At 37.4% G+C, this 20,027-nt stretch overlaps 1 protein-coding gene across 2 annotated transcripts in view; it reads left to right on the top strand.

The window, feature by feature from the left end:
* Window positions 1-20,027, top strand: part of GRM8 (glutamate metabotropic receptor 8) — a 1,775,795-nt gene that overhangs the window by 1,080,122 nt on the left and 675,646 nt on the right. For both annotated transcript variants that reach the window (XM_073652085.1, XM_073652084.1), the window contains exons 4-6: window positions 2,255-2,390; window positions 2,887-3,041; window positions 7,353-7,490. In XM_073652085.1, the coding sequence (XP_073508186.1) occupies window positions 2,255-2,390; window positions 2,887-3,041; window positions 7,353-7,490 (429 nt within the window). The remainder of the gene's footprint in view (window positions 1-2,254; window positions 2,391-2,886; window positions 3,042-7,352; window positions 7,491-20,027) is intronic.

Raw genomic sequence — 20,027 nt, 5'->3', positions numbered from 1 at the left:
GGGATGAAGGAGAGAATTGAAAGTGTTAAATAGCTGTTTAGGGTTGTGGGACAGGGAGGATATGAGAGATGAGAAGTATGTTTGTTTTGCTGCAGTGAGTGTGGACTTGAAAATAGTGAGGGATTGTTTGAATGCGATGAAGTGCTCGATGGAGGGGGACCTTTTCCATCTCCGCTTCGCAACCCTGGAGGCCCGTCACAGTTCTTTAGTAAGTTTGGTGTGCCAGGGTTGCCTGTTGATTGCGCGAGCTTTGGTATGTGTGAGAGGGGCGATTGAGTCGAGAGCTGCAGCTATTGTGGTGTTATATAAAGCGGCAGCAACATCTGCATTGTTTAAGGAATTTATGTCTGTAAGAGGGAGGAGGGATTCAGAGAGTGAGTGTAGATCAAGGTGTTTGAGGTTTCTGCGAGCGTGTGTAAGTTTGTGGAGTGGGGATTGTGCACCTGGAGAGGAGAGGGTAGAGAATGTGAGGAGGTTATGGTCAGAGAGAGGGAGAGGTGAGTTAGAGAGGTTAGATAAGGAACAGAGGTGGGTGAAGATGAGATCCAGTGTGTGGCCATCTTTATGAGTAGCTGCAGAAGACCATTGAGCAAAGCCGAAGGAGGAAGTGAGGGATAGGAACTTAGAGACAGACGAGTGGGAAGTGTCAATGGGGATGTTGAAGTCACCCATTATGATCGTGGGGATGTCAGTGGAAAGGAAGCGAAGCAGCCAGGTGGTGAAGTGGTTTAGTGGTCTAACTACTTAAGGAATTGGCTTGGTTACTAGAAAGATGATCAAGAGAAGGAAGAGGATACAGGTGTCCTGTACAGGTGTACACAGATGTCAATTTGGATTAATACAATAAGTGTACAAAATCCGACATGCAGTGAAATGTCTAGATTTTTCAAAGCAAAAATTATATTTTTTAACAAAATTTAACCAACCTTCTCTTAAAGGATGAGCAAGAAATGCTAGCTAGTTACAAATCCTAAAAAAACAGCACTCACAACAAAGAGCTGCATTGGTGTGGTGTGTTGAGGTGCACTCATTTTGTGAGAAAGTTTTATAGAATTTTCTTTTGTATTTAGAAAAAAACAAATTTCCTCCTTCATAAAAACATTGCACAAAAAAATGCAAAAATTCAGTCCAGGTTCTTGTGACTTGCAAGCACAGATTTTCTGACTGACATTGATTTGAGGGTAATTTTACTGTAACAAATATGACTTGCTTCTGCTTTCTAGTGCATTAAGAATGAAAAAAGTGTAACACAAATGCACCAGGACAAATGCCAGCTGCACTGTATCACTGATTTATCACACTGAGTTTGGCACTGCTGATGCTGTCATCTTTCATCTTTCTCTTGCACAAGTGATTAAACCTCTGCATTATTCACAGACTACTACATTCATCTTCTTTAGTGCGGCAGTTGTACAATACATTACTTTCTGGAGTAATGTTTAGGTCTTTATCCTCAATATTGCTGAGCAGTGAGGTCTGACATCCTTTCAATATCCTAATCACCCTAAAATGGCTACTGCATTCCCTGCCTATGTTATTATACAGGTTATGATAGTCCCTCCTTGTACTATGCTACGTGATGTGGTAGCTACAAGGCATTATGGTGAGACCTGCGTAGTAACGCCTGAGGTCATGTGAGCCTTCTTTGGCTGATAAAATCTTCTGCAATATGTAAAATGATGGTAGGCATTGATTTGGTGATTCACATTGATCAATTCATAAACTGTTTGAATTTACTGGGACCTGCAAATTTTCTAAAATTTGACAGAAATTCGGTTCACATCAAATGGATTTGCTCATATCTAGATTCCCTTATTGTAAATGTCAATGTTTTTCCAGTTTTGATGTCATTTAGAGTGTAATTGCACCAAATGCTGCTGTCTGAAGTCGTTTCATCACAGTATAACCCTGTTGACTCTTTGCAATAACAACCAGTATTAACTTGGCTCTTTAAAAATCAGATATTATAAGTGTGTATGAAATATAAGCAGACATGTATGTGAAATAGCACTAAACACATTCATTTTTGTTTTATTTCCCATTTTATAAATCAAACCCCATGGATAACACATTCTAGTTAATTCGGTCTTCCAGTGCAATAGACTATTAAAAGTGATATGTACACATGTTGAGATAATTGAAGGGGACTTATGTTAGATCTATTTATATAAACCAAATGGAGTTTACAGGAAGCATTAATCAGTAATCTTCAAAGTGTGGCCTTTCTGAGATAAAGTGTATTATGTCTTTACAGGTGGTGTATGCATTGCCCAATCACTGAAAATCCCCCGAGAACCCAAGCCTGGAGAATATGATAAAATCATTAAGCGCCTGCTGGAAACCCCCAATGCTCGGGCAATAATCATTTTTGCAAATGAAGATGACATAAGGTGATGGTTTCCTCCTATTGTTTGTGACATGTTTGATCTTTTCCAGTGGCAGGAGAATTGTGCAAACCTATTTCTTTCTTATCAGTTTTACATTAACTCGTCAAGGGTATCCTTGTGAGACTGGAGGTGTAGCAAATTTCAATTGCATTTAGACAAATGCTATTCAGCTGTTCCTATGAGACCGTCTCGCTGTCTTTCTGTAACGCTGTAGTGTCCTGTGGATTAAGACACAAGATTGAATGAGATAAATGAAATGAGAATGATAGACAACGTATGGTACATTAGGGTTAGAAAAAGGCAAATTAACATGAACTGCACACACAGAGAGGTGCTACCGCTTTTTTCTAAATTTGCGTCTGAAGTTAGAGTCAAGTTGACAGAATGATTGACTAATCGTTTCCTCCCTGAATGTTTAGTGAATCTAGTTAATGCATCTTGACTGAAATCAATGGACATTTCTTTCTTTCTATTTTCCTTTCATTCTTTTTTCCTGCAGACGAATCCTTGAAGCAGCTAAAAGATACAATCAAACTGGACATTTCCTTTGGATTGGTTCAGACAGCTGGGGCTCTAAAATAGCACCAGTTTACCAGCAAGAGGAGATGGCAGATGGAGCAGTTACAATCCTGCCAAAGAGAGCCTCAATAGATGGTATTATTCCCCTTTTCAAATAAATAGAAAAATAGAATGGCAATCAACAGTATACTTAAAGAAGCACTCCCATCAACATTTTTATACTCTTAATATATTACAGCCATCATATTATATAGAACTATATACTTACAATTGCTCATTTTGCTTTCATACCCAGTTAATTCTTCTCTTTTCCATTAGGTCTATAACCTCACGTAATTAAAAACTGACTAGTTGAATCCTTCTAAGCTCTATGTAAAAGTAGGAAGTGTCTTTTCTCTGCATGAGTCATCATTAGAACTCCAATTCTACCTCACTGAAAGTCCCTGGCAGGGAGAGAAGCACAGCAGCTTGGTCAGGAGTTGAAGAAGGTAAAAGAGATTACTTGTTTCTACATAGAGCTTAGAAGGATTTGGCTAGTCTGTTTGTAATCATGTGATGTCATAAACCTCATGGAAAAGATTAGAATTAACTGGGTAGAAAGGCAAGAAAAGATGATTGCAATATACACTGCTCAAAAAAATAAAGGGAACACTCAAATAACACGTCCTAGATCTTAATGAATGAAATATTCTCATTGAATACTTTGTTCTGTACAAAGTTGAATGTGCTGACAACAAAATCACACAAAAATCATCAATGGAAATCAAATTTATTAACCAATGGAGGCCTGGATTTGGAGTCACCCCCAAAATTAAAGTGGAAAAACACACTACAGGCTGATCCAACTTTGATATAATGTCTTTAAATCAAGTCAAAATGAGGTTCATTATTGTGTGTGGCCTCCACGTGCCTGTATGACCTCCCTACAACTCTTGGGCATGCTCCTGATGAGGTTGCGGATGGTCTCCTGTGGGATCTCCTCCCAGACTTGGACTAAAGCATCCGCCAACTCCTGGACAGTCTCTGGTGCAACATGACATTGGTGGATGGAGCGAGACATGATGTCCCAGATGTGCTCAATCGGATTCAGGTCTGGGGAATGGGCGGGCCAGTCCATAGCTTCAATGCCCTCATCTTGCAGGAACTGCTGACACACTCCAGCCACATGAGGTCTGGCATTGTCCTGCATTTGGAGGAACTCAGGGCCATCCGCACCAGCATTTGGTCTCACAAGGGGTCTGAGGATCTCATCTCGGTACCTAATGGCAGTCAGGCTACCTCTGGCAAGCACATGGAGGGTTGTGCGGCCCTCCAAAGAAATGCCACCCCACACCATTACTGACCCACTGCCAAACCGGTCATGCTGAAGAATGCTACAGGCAGCAGATCGCTCTCCATGGCGTCTCCAGACTCTGTCACGTCGGTCACATGTGCTCAGTGTGAACTTGCTTTCATCTCTGAAGAGCACAGGGCGCCAGAGGCGACTTTGCCAATTCTGGTGTTCTGTGGCAAATGCCAAGCGTCCTGTACGTGTTGGGCTGTGAGCACAACCCCCATCTGTAGATGTCGGGCCCTCATACTACCCTCATAGAGTCGGTTTCTAACCGTTTGTGCAGACACATACACATTTGTGGCCTGCTGGAGGTCATTTTGCAGGGCTCTGGCAGTGCTCCTCCTGTTCCTCCTTGCACAAAGGAGGAGGTAACGGTCCTGCTGCTGGGTTGGTGCCCTCCTATGGCTCCCTCCACATCTCCTGGTATCTGCTCCATGCTCTGGACACTGTGCTTACAGAAACATCTACCATTCTTGCCACAGCTTGCACTGATGTGCCATCCTGGATGAAATGGACTATCTGAGCAACTTCTGTGGGCTGTACTGTAGACACCGCCTCATGCTACTTTACCTCTAGGGGTGAGAACAATGGCAAAATGAAAAAGTGACCAAAACAACAGCCAAAAAGGATGAGAACAGAGAAATGGTCTGTGGTCGCCTCCTGCAGAACCACTCCTTTATAGGGGGTATCTTGCTAATTGCCTGTCATTTCTACCAGTTATCTGTTCCATTTGCACAACAGCAGGAGAAATTGATTCACAATCAGTGTTGCTTCATAACTGGACCGGTAGATTTCACAGAAGTGTGATTGACTTGGAGTTACATTGTGTTGTTTAAGTGTTCCCTTTATTTTTTGAGCAGTGTATTAAGAGGATAAAAACTTTGATGGGAGTGTGCCACTATAATTTACAGTATCTATTACCTCTTCACACAACATATTTAGGATTAATGATCACACATTTTCACTTAATTTGGTTTAACAGATGTAAACTATCTATTTATTTATGCTATTAAAGTGATTTTTGTCAGTTTATTTTTCATAACAGAAAATACTTTATTACAAACACAATATTTTGATTATTAGAAAAAATAGCTTTTTAGTGCATGAAATTTGGAATTTGTTATTTCAGATGAGAATATTTCTTAATCAAATGGGGAAACTCTTAAATAGAATTTATTTTTGTGTTCAGGCTCTGACTGGCCCAAAGGGGAACAGTTGAATCCCCTGGTGGGCCCCGGTGCAGATGTAAGCCACTCCTTCCCCAACATGAGCAATAATTGACTTATTACATTTGATTCACTATGTACAGACAAAAAGAAGCATCTCATCATTCATTCAATAAACTACCTAGTTTCTTATTATATAGAAACATGGGTACCTTTATGAATGAGGCTGATATAAATATTTGCCTGTAGCTTAACAATGAACGCCCAGAGTCAATGTTACTAGTACACCCTTGCCACCCCTAGTTCAACATTGTTTGTGTCACCTATTGTCTACCATTTAATATATGATATAACATTACCAAATGGAATGGCATCACATTTAGGGATTTCGACACGGTTAACAGTAATATCATTATATTATACATTTGTATATTTGACCATAGAAATTTCAGTGCCTGAATCATTCATCTGAATGTTGCTTGAACAACTTCATGCAATTGCTACAACCCTATTTACACACTGCGTATAAAATGGATTTCTACACAGAATCTGCAAAGTAGATAAACATTTGATATAATTTTTTTATATTTTTTTGTCCTCTCAATTGCAAGCAGATCACTCAACACCCCTAGTGAAACATGTAGCTCAGAAAAGCTCCTGCCTGAGCACACACATCGTGGAGCATGGATTCAATAGCACCGTGCACTCCTGTCTGCTCAGCTGGGCAAGTTACCTTGGTTTCTGAGTGTCCAGTGGATGTCTTTAGACTGATCTGATTGAGTTTAAAAAGGACAAAAAATATAATTGTTTCAAAGGATTACTTATCTCTTAAAGGGATTGTTCGACCTTAGGGTTCAAGTCTACAGTCTGCTTACCTCTCACCTCTATGGCCCCACTGCTCCTCACTATCACCAGGTTGGTCCTTATCTCATCTTCTGATTGCTGATGCTAGTGCTGAATCCCTGGACCTCTTCATGCTAGGCCAGTGCTTCCAGCTTAGATGAGTCTCGGGATAGTTGACCTTGCATGTGCCATGACCTTAAGCGCATGTGCAGAATCGGGCCTCTTCAGAGATCGAAATCCTGGCTTAGTATAAAGGAGGCCAGAGATAGATTCAGAGCTTGTGTGAGTGTTAAGAAGGTGCAACGAAGACCAGAAGGGTGTCAGTAAAGAGCAGAGGGGCAGGAAAGGTTAGCGATAAGGTGATTATTAGTATTTTTAACCTTTTGATTGCTCTTTATGGCTCAGTGGCTTTCCTATTGCTGAATCCGCCCGGAAGCGAATTATAAAAAAAATCCATGTTTTGGTGAATGACGATGTTTGTAGCATTGGAGCATTAAATTCTGCTTGAATATATTCGCTTGATATTAGATCAGTGGCATCTGACTCTTATCCGCCATGATTAGCTCTGTTAGTGGCCTGGAATGATTGATCAGAGCTGAAGAGCATAACTGTGTTTAATGTATAGTGCCCACAGCAGGAGTTAATAAAAGCTGATTAATGAGGGTGGGGGTTGTCAGACCCTCACTAATCTGATATCAATGACCTATTTTAAGGAAAGTTCATCAATATTGGATACCTTGACAACCCCTTTAAGAATCTTTATTTAGACTTGAAAAAGTTTAGAATGATAAAACCAGTCACTAAATGGTATTTGACTATTCAAAATGTATGGTAATATTTACATTGAAGATATCAGAGCATCTATTTGTATTAAAAACTATGAACCTTTCTGAATACTTAGACAAAAGAAAAGCAACTGTATATTTTAAGTAATTACAATATAATATATAAAATGATAGCAACATGAAACAAATTTCCACCCTGATGAAGCACTAGTCCTGACCACATTATATCACATATGGTAGAACAGATGGCAGCACTTTAAGTGGGACATTTTATTGGTCATTATGTGTATTAATGAATATTTTTGTTTTTATGAAACAGGATTTGATAGATATTTTAGAAGTCGGTCGTTAGCCAATAACCGGAGAAATGTATGGTTTGCAGAGTTTTGGGAAGAGAACTTTAATTGCAAACTGGGATCACATGGCAAAAAGAACAGTCATTTAAAGAAATGTACTGGTAAGCATGCTACTATTATCAGTTCAGTTCTTGTATGTTTAAAAACGAATCTGCTTTCATATCTTTTATGCATATAGCAAGAAAATAAAAGGTGTTACAGGAATATGTTACTTTACAAACTTTTAGAAATGATTCAGTCTTGTAGTACAACAATGAATGGTCCATTAGGAATTAACTAGGAAAACTTTTAAATGACTGCATCCTAGCACATACAAAACCACCCGTCATTTTAATTGCCTGAGCTTCTTGGTTCTCTATACAGATACCTTTGTTAGAAGACATTTGTCTACCTCATAGTGGGTCAATTTTATTGAAGGTTTTATGTGGATTTGTTACTGACCTATAGATTACCACCAGGTCTTTTGGGTATACAATACCAGATAGGTTGTTGATCCATGTTGATTGATGACAATTGCACTCAAGCACATCCAAGAGACAAGTCCTGACACAAAATAGTTAGCTTTTAAAGTCTAACTTTTTTACTATACTACCGAACTTGAACCCTTTACTACCTTTCGTTAACTTTATTCAATGTAAATTATATTGTAAAATACTTTATTGTATTGTAAAATTTTGGGCTTTTGTTTTTGTTCTTTCATTTTAAATATAAAGTTTTAAAACAAGTATTATTTTCTCATATTATATTTCTTTCATTAGTATATTTACTAAAATATATGCAGTTGAAACCAGAAGTTTACAAACACTATATAAAAATACACATATGCATGTTTTTCTCAATATCTGGCATGAAATCAGAATAAACTTTTCCCGTTTTAGGTCAATTAGGATTACCATAATTTTTAATATTTGCCAAATGCCATAATAATGAGAGAGAATGTTTTAAGTGATTTTTATTACTTACTGCAAAGTCAAAAGTTCATTAGCATTTGGTACCATTGCCCTTAAACTGAATGACTTGGGTCAAACGTTTGTGATATCCTTCTACAAGCTTCTTACAATAGTTTGTCAGAATTTGAGCACTTTCCTCTTGACAAAACTGGTGTAACTGATCCAGGTTGGTAGGTCTCCTTGCTCACACCTGCTTTTTCAGCTTTGCCCATAAATTTTCAATAGGATTGAGATCAGGTCTTTGTAACGACCACTCCAAAACATTGACTTTGTTATCCTTAAGCCACTTTGTCACCATTTTGGCAGTATGCTTCTGGTCATTGTCCATTTGGAAGACCCATTTCCGCCCAAGCTTTAACTTCCTGGCTGATGCCTTGAGATGTTGCTACAGTATTGCCAAATAATCTTCTTTTCTCTTGCAGCCATTTATTTTGTGAAGTGCATCAGTCCCTCCTGCAGCAAAACAACCCCACAACATGATGCTGCCACCCCCCTCTTTCACAGTTGGGATGGTGTTCTTAGGCTTCCAAGCTTCTCCCTTTTTCCTCCAAATGTAACGATGGTCATTATGCCCAAAAAGTTCAATATTCGTTTCATCAGACCACAGGACATGTCTCCAAAAATTAAGGTCTTTGTTCCTGTGTGCATTTGCAGACATTAATCTGGCTTTTTTATGTTTATTTTGGAGTAATGGCTTCTTCCTCGCAGAGTGGCCTTTCAGCCCATGTTGATACAGTACTCGTTTTACTGTGGTTATTGACACAATCTTACCAGCTTCTGCCATCATCTTCACAAGGTCTTTTACTTTTGTCCTTGGATTCATATGCACATGTCAGACCAAAGCACATTCATGTCTGGGACACAGAACCCATCTCTTTCCTGAGTAATATGATGGCTGGACATTCCCATCTTGTTTGTACTTGCACAAAATTGTTTGTACAAATGAACGAGGCACATTCAGGTATCTTGAAATTGTACCTAAGAATAATCCAGACTTGTACAAATCCACAATTCTCTTCCTGATATCTTGGCTGACTTTCTTTAGACTTTTCCATGGTGCTACACAAAGAAGCAGTGTGTTTCAGGTGTGCATTAAAATACATCCATGTGTCTCTATAATTAACTCAGATGTTGCCAAAAAAACTATTAGAAGCTTTCAAACACATGATATCATCATATGGGCTGTCCAGAATTGTGTAAAGGCATAGTAATCTTAGTGTATGTAAACTTTTGACTTTGCAGTAAAATAAAAATGCCTCAAAACATTCTCTCTTTCTCATTATTCTGGCATTTGGCAAATATTAAAATTTATGGTAATTCTAATTGACCTAAAAGGGAAAGGTTTATTTGAATTCATGTCAGATATTGAGAAAAGAATGCATATGTGTCTTTTTATATATTGTATGTAAACTTCTGCTTTCAACTGTATTCTATTATCTATTCACTTATAACAATTATATAAATATTGCTTTAAAATAAAGCTTTAATATTATCCCAAAAAAAGGTTAAAGAGAATCTATAAGCTTAATTTCACTCCTAAAAACATTTATATGTGCATATAGCTCTTTCAAAGACAAGTCCAGCAATAAATTTACATGGCCGGTCTGTTCCTCCGCTACTGAGAAATCATTGTTTGAATTGATAAGCAGATGAGGCTGAAGAGCTATTTGTAGGTCTGAAGCCTCGGTCACTCTAGCTCTTTTCCCTGTCCAGCGCTGTCTTCTCCTACTTGACTGACAAGTCCTTTGCCTGATGTCACAGAGCATAGAGGCTGTAAATTAAGTAGGAGGTGGTGATGCTGGGCAGACAATAGAGTTGGAGTGATGGAGGCTTCAGGTCTACAGTTTAATTTGCATATCCTTTCAAATACTCATTTCTCAGTAACGGAGCAACAGACTGGGCATGTAAAGATATTGCTTAAATATTTTGGGGGTGAAATCCTGCTGACACATCCCTGTAATACTTTGTTAATGCAAAAATCAATATTGTTGCATTTTTCCAAGGGGTTTTATTCAACTACATATATGGTAACAGTCAAACATTTAAATTTCTTGGGTATACGTATGGCACAAATTATTTAATTGTTAACGGGGAATTTCATTATTTAAACCACCTTATATAGTTACTATCTGTGTTGGCTACTTGAGCCTGCAGGTACAGAACATGTACATGTCTACTTTAAATAGGGTTATTTGTATTTTTCTTTAAACTAGCTACAAGCTGGGTTATCATTATAAAATAGTAACCTATTAAATCACTGACCTCAGCAACAAGGTTTGCACATTACCACTGAAGTTAGTGATCACCTACAGTTTGATCATCATTGTTGCATTTAGAGCATGATGTCATTAGAAATGATTCACTTATTCCTTGCTCCTCCAAGGTGTGAATAATAGATTTGTTGTAAATCTTGATCCCAAATAAAAAGTTTTATGGTTTTGTCTAGAGACTCATTAAGGATAATAATATTAGAGAAATAGATATATTTATAGATAAATAACATATACGGTAGATATTTTATATATAAAGTTGCTTAAGATTTAATTTAGGAGACAAATAAAAAAAACAGTGCTTGTGTATCCATAGCTTAAGTGGTTGGTTTGATATTGCATGTTAATAAGAGCTTTCTATTGTTAATGGTCAGTTGAAAATTCAGAAGAGCAGTTTTGAGGCCACACACTCATGTTGGCTGAGGGTGTCTAGCTTGTAATCTGTGTTCTATTTCATCACAAAGGTGCTTTGAGTTTGAGGTCATCATGGCTCTTTGTTGGCCAGAGAACTTCTGCCACCTTACTCAGCTAACCATATCATAATAGGCATTGGTTTGTGCACTTGGGCACAGTCAAGCTGGAACACAAAGGGCCTTTCCCAAAATTTTCTCACAAATTTAGAAGCTTTTATTTGTCTAAAATATCGTATTATGTTGAAGCATTTAGATTTCTCTTTGCTTCAACCAAAATTATCTCTGAAAAAAGAAAAGAGAGCCATATCCTTCCTATATTAAACTTTACAATAGGCAAGAAGCATTCGACTTGCATTCACCAAACCCAGACTCATTTTATCAGACTTTCAGACTGAAAAGCGTGATTCGTCACTCCACAGAATATGTTTTCACTGCTCCACAATCCCATGGTGGCATGCTTTTACATGACAACATCTGACACTTGGCATTTTGAGTGGTGATGTACAACTTTCATGGAGCTGCACAGCCATGGAAACCCATGCCATGAAGCACCCAGTGTTACAGTTATTGTATACCTCAGCACTCGGTGATCCCCCTCAGTAACTTTACGTGGTCTGACTCTGGTCTGACTCTGCATGGCTGATTGGTGTGTGGTTCATCAATGCTAACACTTTTTAATACCACTCAAAGTTGAATATTTTGTAGGGAAAAGGACATTTTGTGAACTGACTTGCTCAAATTCAGTACCATGCTTGAATACAGTGTGTTCTTTAGAACAACCCATTCTTTCCCAAATTTTTGAGAAGGAAGACTGCGTCATTAAGTGCTTAATTTTATTCTTTGGGACTAAATGAATAATGATTCCAATGACTAGATGCACATCCAAATCTATCTACTGTATCTAGCTATCCACTGAACATACTGTAATCTTAATGAATTTTATAATTGGTTATTATATTTGCTAAAGTTTACATTTATTTACATACATTTTATACATTCAACTGTTACAGGTCATGGCCAAAACCATAATTTACAAATACTGATGGCTCACCTCGCATATTTATATATTTGCAGTACCTTACAGTTCTTATAGCACCATTGGTACTATAGGTGCTATAAGGAGTGTAGAAAACCCTTAAGACACCAAATAGTTACTGTAGTCATCTACTTTTCCATCTCAAAACAATCTTTAATGATTTCTTCAGCTTTCCCAAGGTGTTGAAGAGTATGACAACAAATGGTTAGTTCAGAGCAGCAAAATAATAACTCTCTCTTGAGGGAAAATGGAATAACTATTTACAGATAGTTCTACAGATTTGTCTTCTGATCAGTCTTCGTTTATATAAAATTTATGAAATACAGAAGTAATTGGCTTCATAACACTGTGACAAAGTCTGCTCCCTGATGACTTACCAGAATACCAGATCTGGCTTTGGATCTTAATAACCTCCTTGATATCATTGTGGTGGTACAGTTGTATATGTTTATTTTTGAATAGATGGGGATCTTTGATTTTTGTAAGTCTTTCATCCAATTAAGTTTGCTAAATTAACAATGCTCCCATTAATCGCTCTAATTTTTCAATGGAAATTACAATATGAAACATTCAAGACTGAAATATCTGTTAATGAACCATTTTTAGTTTATGGTATTACCTTAAATTTGATTAAATCAGATTGCTGTTGGAACATGTTTCACCTGAAAAGAAAATGATATTATTCAACACGCAATATAGCAAGTGTAGAGAAGTGTATTCACACTATAAATACATTAAACATAGTGTGGTGTTGTAAATATATTACATCTCCATCTGTAGTAGCCCCCTACTACTAGTAGCCTTCTAGTAGTGTTTCTCATGTGGCTGGGCTGTTGGTCCACCTTCAGTGGTGAACGCACATGCTCAATAACTTCTGCTCTGTCGCTTCTCATGTTGCATAGAAGTGATTTGACAATGATAAGGCCAATCCCGCAATAAATACAGAGATAGATATATAGCTAGATAGATAGATATTTAGGCAAGTAAAATGCATGAATAGTAAAGTTGAGCAGATCTGATGAGATTCAATTTCACAAAATTGCATGGATTTTACTAGGAAATTCGATTCATAGTTAATTTATTGTCTTCAAATTGAATGTGTCTTAGTATGCTATGGGATCTGGAGAGACCCCAGAGCATAATAAATGTAAGATGTAGAAAAAAAAAAGAATACTCACCTCTCCACTCACATCTGCTACTCACTGTTCCCTCATGGTCCTCAGCATCTAAAGTGTACATCATAAGGTTGGGGTGCACTTTGTTACGTCATGACATCGCCACCACCTTACATTGCATATAGATATCCCAAGGCTAGTTGCGACCAGAAGTCCTGACCTAGCATTCGCATTCTAAGGTCGCAGTGCATAATGTAACATCACAATGTGTATCCCTCCCTTACGATGCTTACTGTGGCCAAGACTTTAAGCCTTGACTGGGCTTGAATCATCCCTGCTCCTGCCTGCATGGGCTTAGTCATGGCCGGAAGTCCCTGCCTAGAATGAAGATGCCTAGGGTTTCAGCACACGTTGGCATTTTAGAAAAGGCACCAAAGACCATATTGGAGAGAGAAGGAAGGGAAGGTGAAAAGAGTGAGCGGTGTGTTATTAGTTTTTTTTTTTCATTTGTTAACTTTTTTGGTTGATTTCTACAGTTTAGCAAAATGGCAGCTACCCGTGAATTACAAAAAAAATATGCATTCTGGAAAATACGGATTTTTGTAACATTAAAGTAGAATTCAGTTCTACTCAAATAAATTTTTCCAACTCTAATGAATAGATATGAAGACGATAAAAAATAAATAGCTATGATAGAGATAATAGGTAGTTAGAAAGATACGAGTTGTTAAAATGAGCAGACTGCACTCGTTGGAGATTCTGCTGCTTTTTGGTCACATGGTACAAGTTGCTGCCAGCCCACTAGAAGTAAAGTGACCCAAAGCTCAGAGAAGTGAGTAAAGGAAGCAGAAAAGGGTGAGAATTATGCAGGAAAGTCTTGTTTTTTGGATTGATATGTTTGAAATAATTATGTGCATCACTCAAGATATTTTTTTTTCAATTTGTGGGATAATTTCTTTAAGGTTTTGCAAGTTTTTAGAACAAATACAAACTATTGAACACAAGACTTGTCTTGAGAAAATCCAGTGAATCTCTTGTTTCATTGATGTTTTCCATTATGGATACTTTAGTTACCAAATATGTTGGTTTATCTTCACAGCTACTAGACGGCTTATTATTGTAATCATACTTCATTGTAGTCAACAGTTAAAGCTAAAGTTTCATTTTTATACTGTGTTATTTTGAATGGTAATCTAAACTGTTGAATTGGGCCTAGATTTTTAAATTCAACCTTTGTTTTGTCCTTTGGTTATTTTATTGATTTTAAGATATTTCAGAAAAATTGTTGATAGGCAAGTTCAAAAATGCATGCAATGTCCCACCAAAATGAGTAAATGAAAGAAACTTTATTTATAGTAATTTAGTGTGTATCATGGAGACAAAATACCATAATGGCTCCTGTTATTTGTAGAAGCAGGGACAATCAATACTGTAATGAGAAAAGATGTTTGACTAAGACATGTAATGAGTAGAATCTACAATCCACCAATCTTGCAGTATTCTTTCATTTCCTAATCATTAGACAACTCAATAAATACCTAGACTAGATGTGACATATACTTAATGTTTACTATCCCTATTACCAGTTTGTTTAACTGCATCATGTAAACAAGTCCATCACTAATCTGGTGTCAGAGCTGGGGTACATTCATGATTGTTTTGTTTGAAATGGGACATTGTCATAAAATGTTTATTAAACAGACTGTGTCTACCAAGCCTGAGTTTGGTGATACTTCAGCCTATATGACTTGTAAACAATTCAGATTCAAGGACCAACTTATACATTGTACAGTTAATCTTTCAGTATTAAACTCACAAACAGCTACAGGTGCATCTCACTAAATTAGTATGTCAACAAAAAGTTAATTTATTTCAGTTCTATAATACAAAAAGTGAAACTCATATATTATAGAGTCAATACAAACAGAGTGATCAATTTCAAGTGTTTATTTCTGTTAATGTTGATGATTATGGCTCACAGCCAATGAAAACACATAAGTCATTATCTCAGTAAATTAGAATACTTTATAACAACAGTTTGAAAAAAGATTTTAAAATCCGATATGTTGGCCTATTGAAATGTATGTTCAGTAAATGCACTCAATACTGCGCTGACTTTGGTCTTGATAAAACACAGTGGACCTACACCAGCAGATGACATGGCTCCCCAAACCATCACTGATTGTGGAAACTGCACACTAGACCTCAAGCAGCTTGGATTGTGTGCCTGTCCACTCTTCCTCCCAACTCTGGGACTTTGATTTCCAAATGAAAATTGGAACTCTGCGACCTTGTGGACTGTGTCAATGACTGCCTTCTGGACATCTATCAAGTCAGAAGACGTCACCATGATTGTGGAGCCTACTGAAAGAGACTAAGGGACCTTTTTTAAATGCTTAGGAAGCCTTTGCAGGTGTTTTTTGTTAATTATTTTAATTTACTGAGATAATGACTTTTGTGTTTTCATTGTCTGTAAGCCATAATCATCAACATTAACAGAAATAAACACTTGAAATAGCTCACTTTTTTGTAATGACTCCATATAATATATGAGTTTCACTTTTTCTATTGAAGAACTGAAATAAATTAACTTTTTGTTGATATTCTAATTTTGTGAGATGCATCTGTATATACCAAAAAAGCCCAGAAAGGGAGATGGACACCTAAGAATAGTTATAAATGAAGGTGGAGATGCAGAAAATGCTTGCCTGCAGGCTTAGTTTGTTGTAAAAAAAGCAAACAAACAAACTCTACTTTACTTACCTTTTCTGGGTCCAGCGCTGTGTCTCCAGCACTGTCCTGGTCAAAGTTGTTTGGCTGCAGCAGTGATGACAGGGCTGCAGGCAATCGCTGGCTGATGTCAATAGAACATGTTATGAACATTGTCAGAGCAGCTGAGCTCAGTGATTGACTGAAGCATTGTCAATATAATGTCACGACTGCTGCATTTACACAATCACAAAAACAGTATTAGAGACACACACCTGGATCAGGGGAAGAACCTGTCATTTTTTTCCCCAATTGAATTGTAAAAAAATAAAATCATGTATTAAGAAACCACTTCTTATACATATAGAACTGAATTGTGTTTATAATGGTAAATTTAAAAAAAAACACTCTTTTCTGTTGGGGTATAACACTACTAAGAGCCCAGCATCTAACTTGTGGCTGTATAATTGTAATAAAGAAATAATTTGAAACTCTTGAGTCTCAATGCAAAAAACATAACAGGGTCTCCAACCATCATGTGCCTTTTATTAATACTGGTATTAGCCAAGGTTAAAAATGGACCTTGGTCTCCCCTAAACCACTGTATGTTGTCGTATCTGTTATCTCAGCACCATTCATATTCAACAAACATTACTGTAGCTACATTTCTTGCATGCCAGAATAAAGACTGGGGTCTAAGAGGTAATTTCTCTCTTCATGGAGAGTGACATGCCCAAAATGCCAGTGTAAAGAGACTTAGAAGCCATGCAATGGTCTTCTGGGAAATTAAATATGCAAATTGCCTCATCTGCAAATTGAGATTCAGGTTTGGCTTTTATCCTATGGCAAATGGCAAAGTTTGTTAAGGGGTTGATATGGACTTTTAGGAGCGCTACTTCCAATAATGGCAATTTTCAGAATAAAGACTGACTATTAAGTAATTTTGGGTGCTGTTCAGATATTCAATTACAAACGGAGGTTTTCCCAAGGGCATATAAATAGTATTTCTTCTGGTAAAATATTAATAGGAACTTAAAGCTACATATTTTTACTAATTTATTTTAGCAACAGTTTTTAGCCAAATCTATGTGATCATGTATGCTGGCAGGTAGTGATGAGCGAATCCGAACAGTAAAGTTCGGGTTCCATACCGAACATCTAGTGTCCATGCACGGACCCTGAACACGGACTTCTTCAGTGGCTCTGATAGACAGTAAGTTTGTTACCACCTGTCAGAGACCTGCGGTTCCCACACTGTCAGATGAAAACATGGGAGCCTGCCGCTGTGACCAGTGGTAAAATGGTTACGCTGGTCACAGGAGTTTGCTGTGGTAGTATTCTCATCATTGTATGGCTGCTCTCGTTGATAGCTGTGAGAGCAGATGAGCCTAATGAGAGTATTCATCAGCTGGCGCCTGTGCAATAAATAAATTAATTAATTAAAAAATGGCGTGGGTTCCCCTCTATTTTTCATAACCAGCACAGGTAAAGCTGACAGCAAAATAAGAAATAAAGACAAAAGCAAATCATTCCAAAAGTGGTACATTATTAGCATTCAGTCAGATTTCCTTCCCCTGTCACAGAACTTATTGGGAATTAAAAGGAAGAAAGTAAGAGAATATTTTTAAATGACTTGTTACATCAGGTGGTTATTCCTGCCAAATGCATTGTGACAAAGGTAGTGAGTGGTGAGTTCCATCACTATGAAGCTATTATTCTTTCATTACTATGCATGTAAGTATATGATTATATCTAAACCATAGCAAGAGATATTCAGTCTCCCTGAAATATAAACCCATGTCATTTATGAGGTCATATTCACATGTACATTTTATTTCTCATATGTGAAAAACAAACCTTTTCTTTAGTATACTGGATTCATGCTTTACAATCTGTGTCATCTGTCATCTTCTATCAACTAAGTAGTGAAAAAAGGAAAGCACTGGAATGATACACCAATGGCATCTATATATTTTATGGACACCCTTTCATTTGAATGGGCAATTTTGATCTACAGATAGAATCACAATAGGAATAGGACATTTCTCAGAATTTTTGCTTAGAGTATATGTTAATATACCAATTGAAATTAATATGTCCTTGTTCTGTCAATTAATTAAAAAAATAATAGAACAGGAAAAAACTGACGCATAAATGAACCCGGAGGAAAAGTACGCCATTCTTTGGCATGAAGTAGACAAAAGCTGCTGACATTGTCTTCTCATTTTGGGATTCTAGATTTGTTGCCTTGGTTTGGATACACTTGCTTATGTAACCATGCATAGCCTTGGAAAGATAATACGTAAACTGAAACTCTAAATAATTTTTTGTAAGTTTCAGATAGTATTTTTTTGGATGCAAAATATTGTACTTTAGTAATTTTGTGTTTTTATATTTTTTAATTAATATGTTTATTAAGTCTACACATATTTTACCACTGACATTTTACGGGAATATATTCTTTTTTTTTAAAAGGTTAACTTCACTCAAAAATGATTTTGAATAATGAAAATCTTTGCAACTGGTGCTAACACTTACTGCAACTACTGATGCTTGAAATAGAATGTGTACCTAAAATCACTTGGTGAAACCTGGAAATGTAACAGTTATTTCACAGATTGTACATTTCAGACCATCCAGATCATCTTTAATAACTTTTTAACTTTAGTGTAGCCAGTCTATTTCCACCATGCAGATATAGTCATACGTGGTCTTATATGACATGTGTATGTACATTTTGAAAATAATTTGTTTGCAACTATATGTGTTATTACTTTGTAAATACTTGGTTTGCAACTATACGTGTACTTCATGCAACATGAATAGACATAGAAGTGTAGGGAGAAAGTCAAATGCAAAGTCAGAAAAGAGCTATTCAAAACTGATATAGTAAACAGCGATGTTCACAAATGAGCAGGATCCAAAGAATCGTGTTGTTCAGGTAAGTGGCAGCTCTAAGAAGTTTTTATTAATCAAAGGTGATCAGTCATACAGTGAGCAAAAAGAAGATGCTATATTTTTGTCCATATCGGATTCAGCAGAATTTGCATTCCCACCATTATTTAGAGGCAGGCAGTGATATACTAGGAGACATCAGCTGCACAGGGCAGTGGCCTGATATAACAGCAAGTTTTGGTGTATGATGATTGACTCAAACTAGCTGTGCAACTCGATTGGCACAATATAAGAATTGTGAACTTTTGTTACAGTAACATTAGGTTTCACGCAATTTACTAATCTCCAAGATAGTTCTGACATTCAAGTGTAGAAAGTCATGATCAATACCATAGCCATAGCCAATCATTTTCTGCTTTAAGCTAAAGCTTCTAATGTTCCTATATACAACTTATAGCTAATGGACAAACATCAGCTGATTGTTCTGCAGACAGCTATCACTTCCGAATCCTCCATCCACAGGAAAGCTTGACTGTGCCAAGCACTCGTTTTTTCTCTACGAGGCAGTTAATCTCCAAAACAACAAAAGAATCAGCTGTTGGATATCTGATGTGCTGGATCCTACTGTTCCCTCACATCATCTGTCGGGGGAGAGTTTGGAGATCTCCCTACACACTAGATTGTTGGCTTATATTGGTGGATTTTCACTGACGTTAGTCTAATGAGTATGTTGTTCTTAAAACTAGCATGTGATCAGTGTTGACTGAGAATGTTTGAGTCTGGCAGTAAAAGTGATTCCCATCTACAAAAAAGATTCACTTTTAATAGATCATATTTCTCCAAAGTCAGGACCAAACGGTGCTGTGTTTGGAACCCTTTGAGCCCATTATTGTTTGATAGCCACAAGGATTCACAGACGAGTCAGTCTAAACTTAAAAGTGATGAGTGCTGGATTACCAATTAAGCATTGTAGGTGTTGCGCCCCCGTGGGCCTTACTGTTTGGGGACAGTATATATATCTATCACGGTTGCTGGCCCAGGGCGGACAGTGCACAAAAAGGGTAGCGATTGCTAATAAACTAAATTCGTGACGCCACCTGTGGTGTCTGGTGAAGGTCACTAGTGCTGCAGCAGTCCTCTGAGGCAGGTGACAAGGCAGCTAAAGATGGTACAGCTCCCCACAGGTGGAGCGGGCCTCAGGACAGTGTAGATAGATAGATGGTGGAATGGAGTGCTGGGCGTTGTAGTGC

The sequence above is a fragment of the Phyllobates terribilis genome, unplaced genomic scaffold, assembly GCF_046119375.1.
Source record: "Phyllobates terribilis strain yellow unplaced genomic scaffold, ASM4611937v1 Scaffold_11__3_contigs__length_659146591, whole genome shotgun sequence".
Lineage (NCBI taxonomy): Eukaryota > Metazoa > Chordata > Amphibia > Anura > Dendrobatidae > Phyllobates > Phyllobates terribilis.
This window is presented reverse-complemented; position numbering and strand designations above follow the sequence as displayed.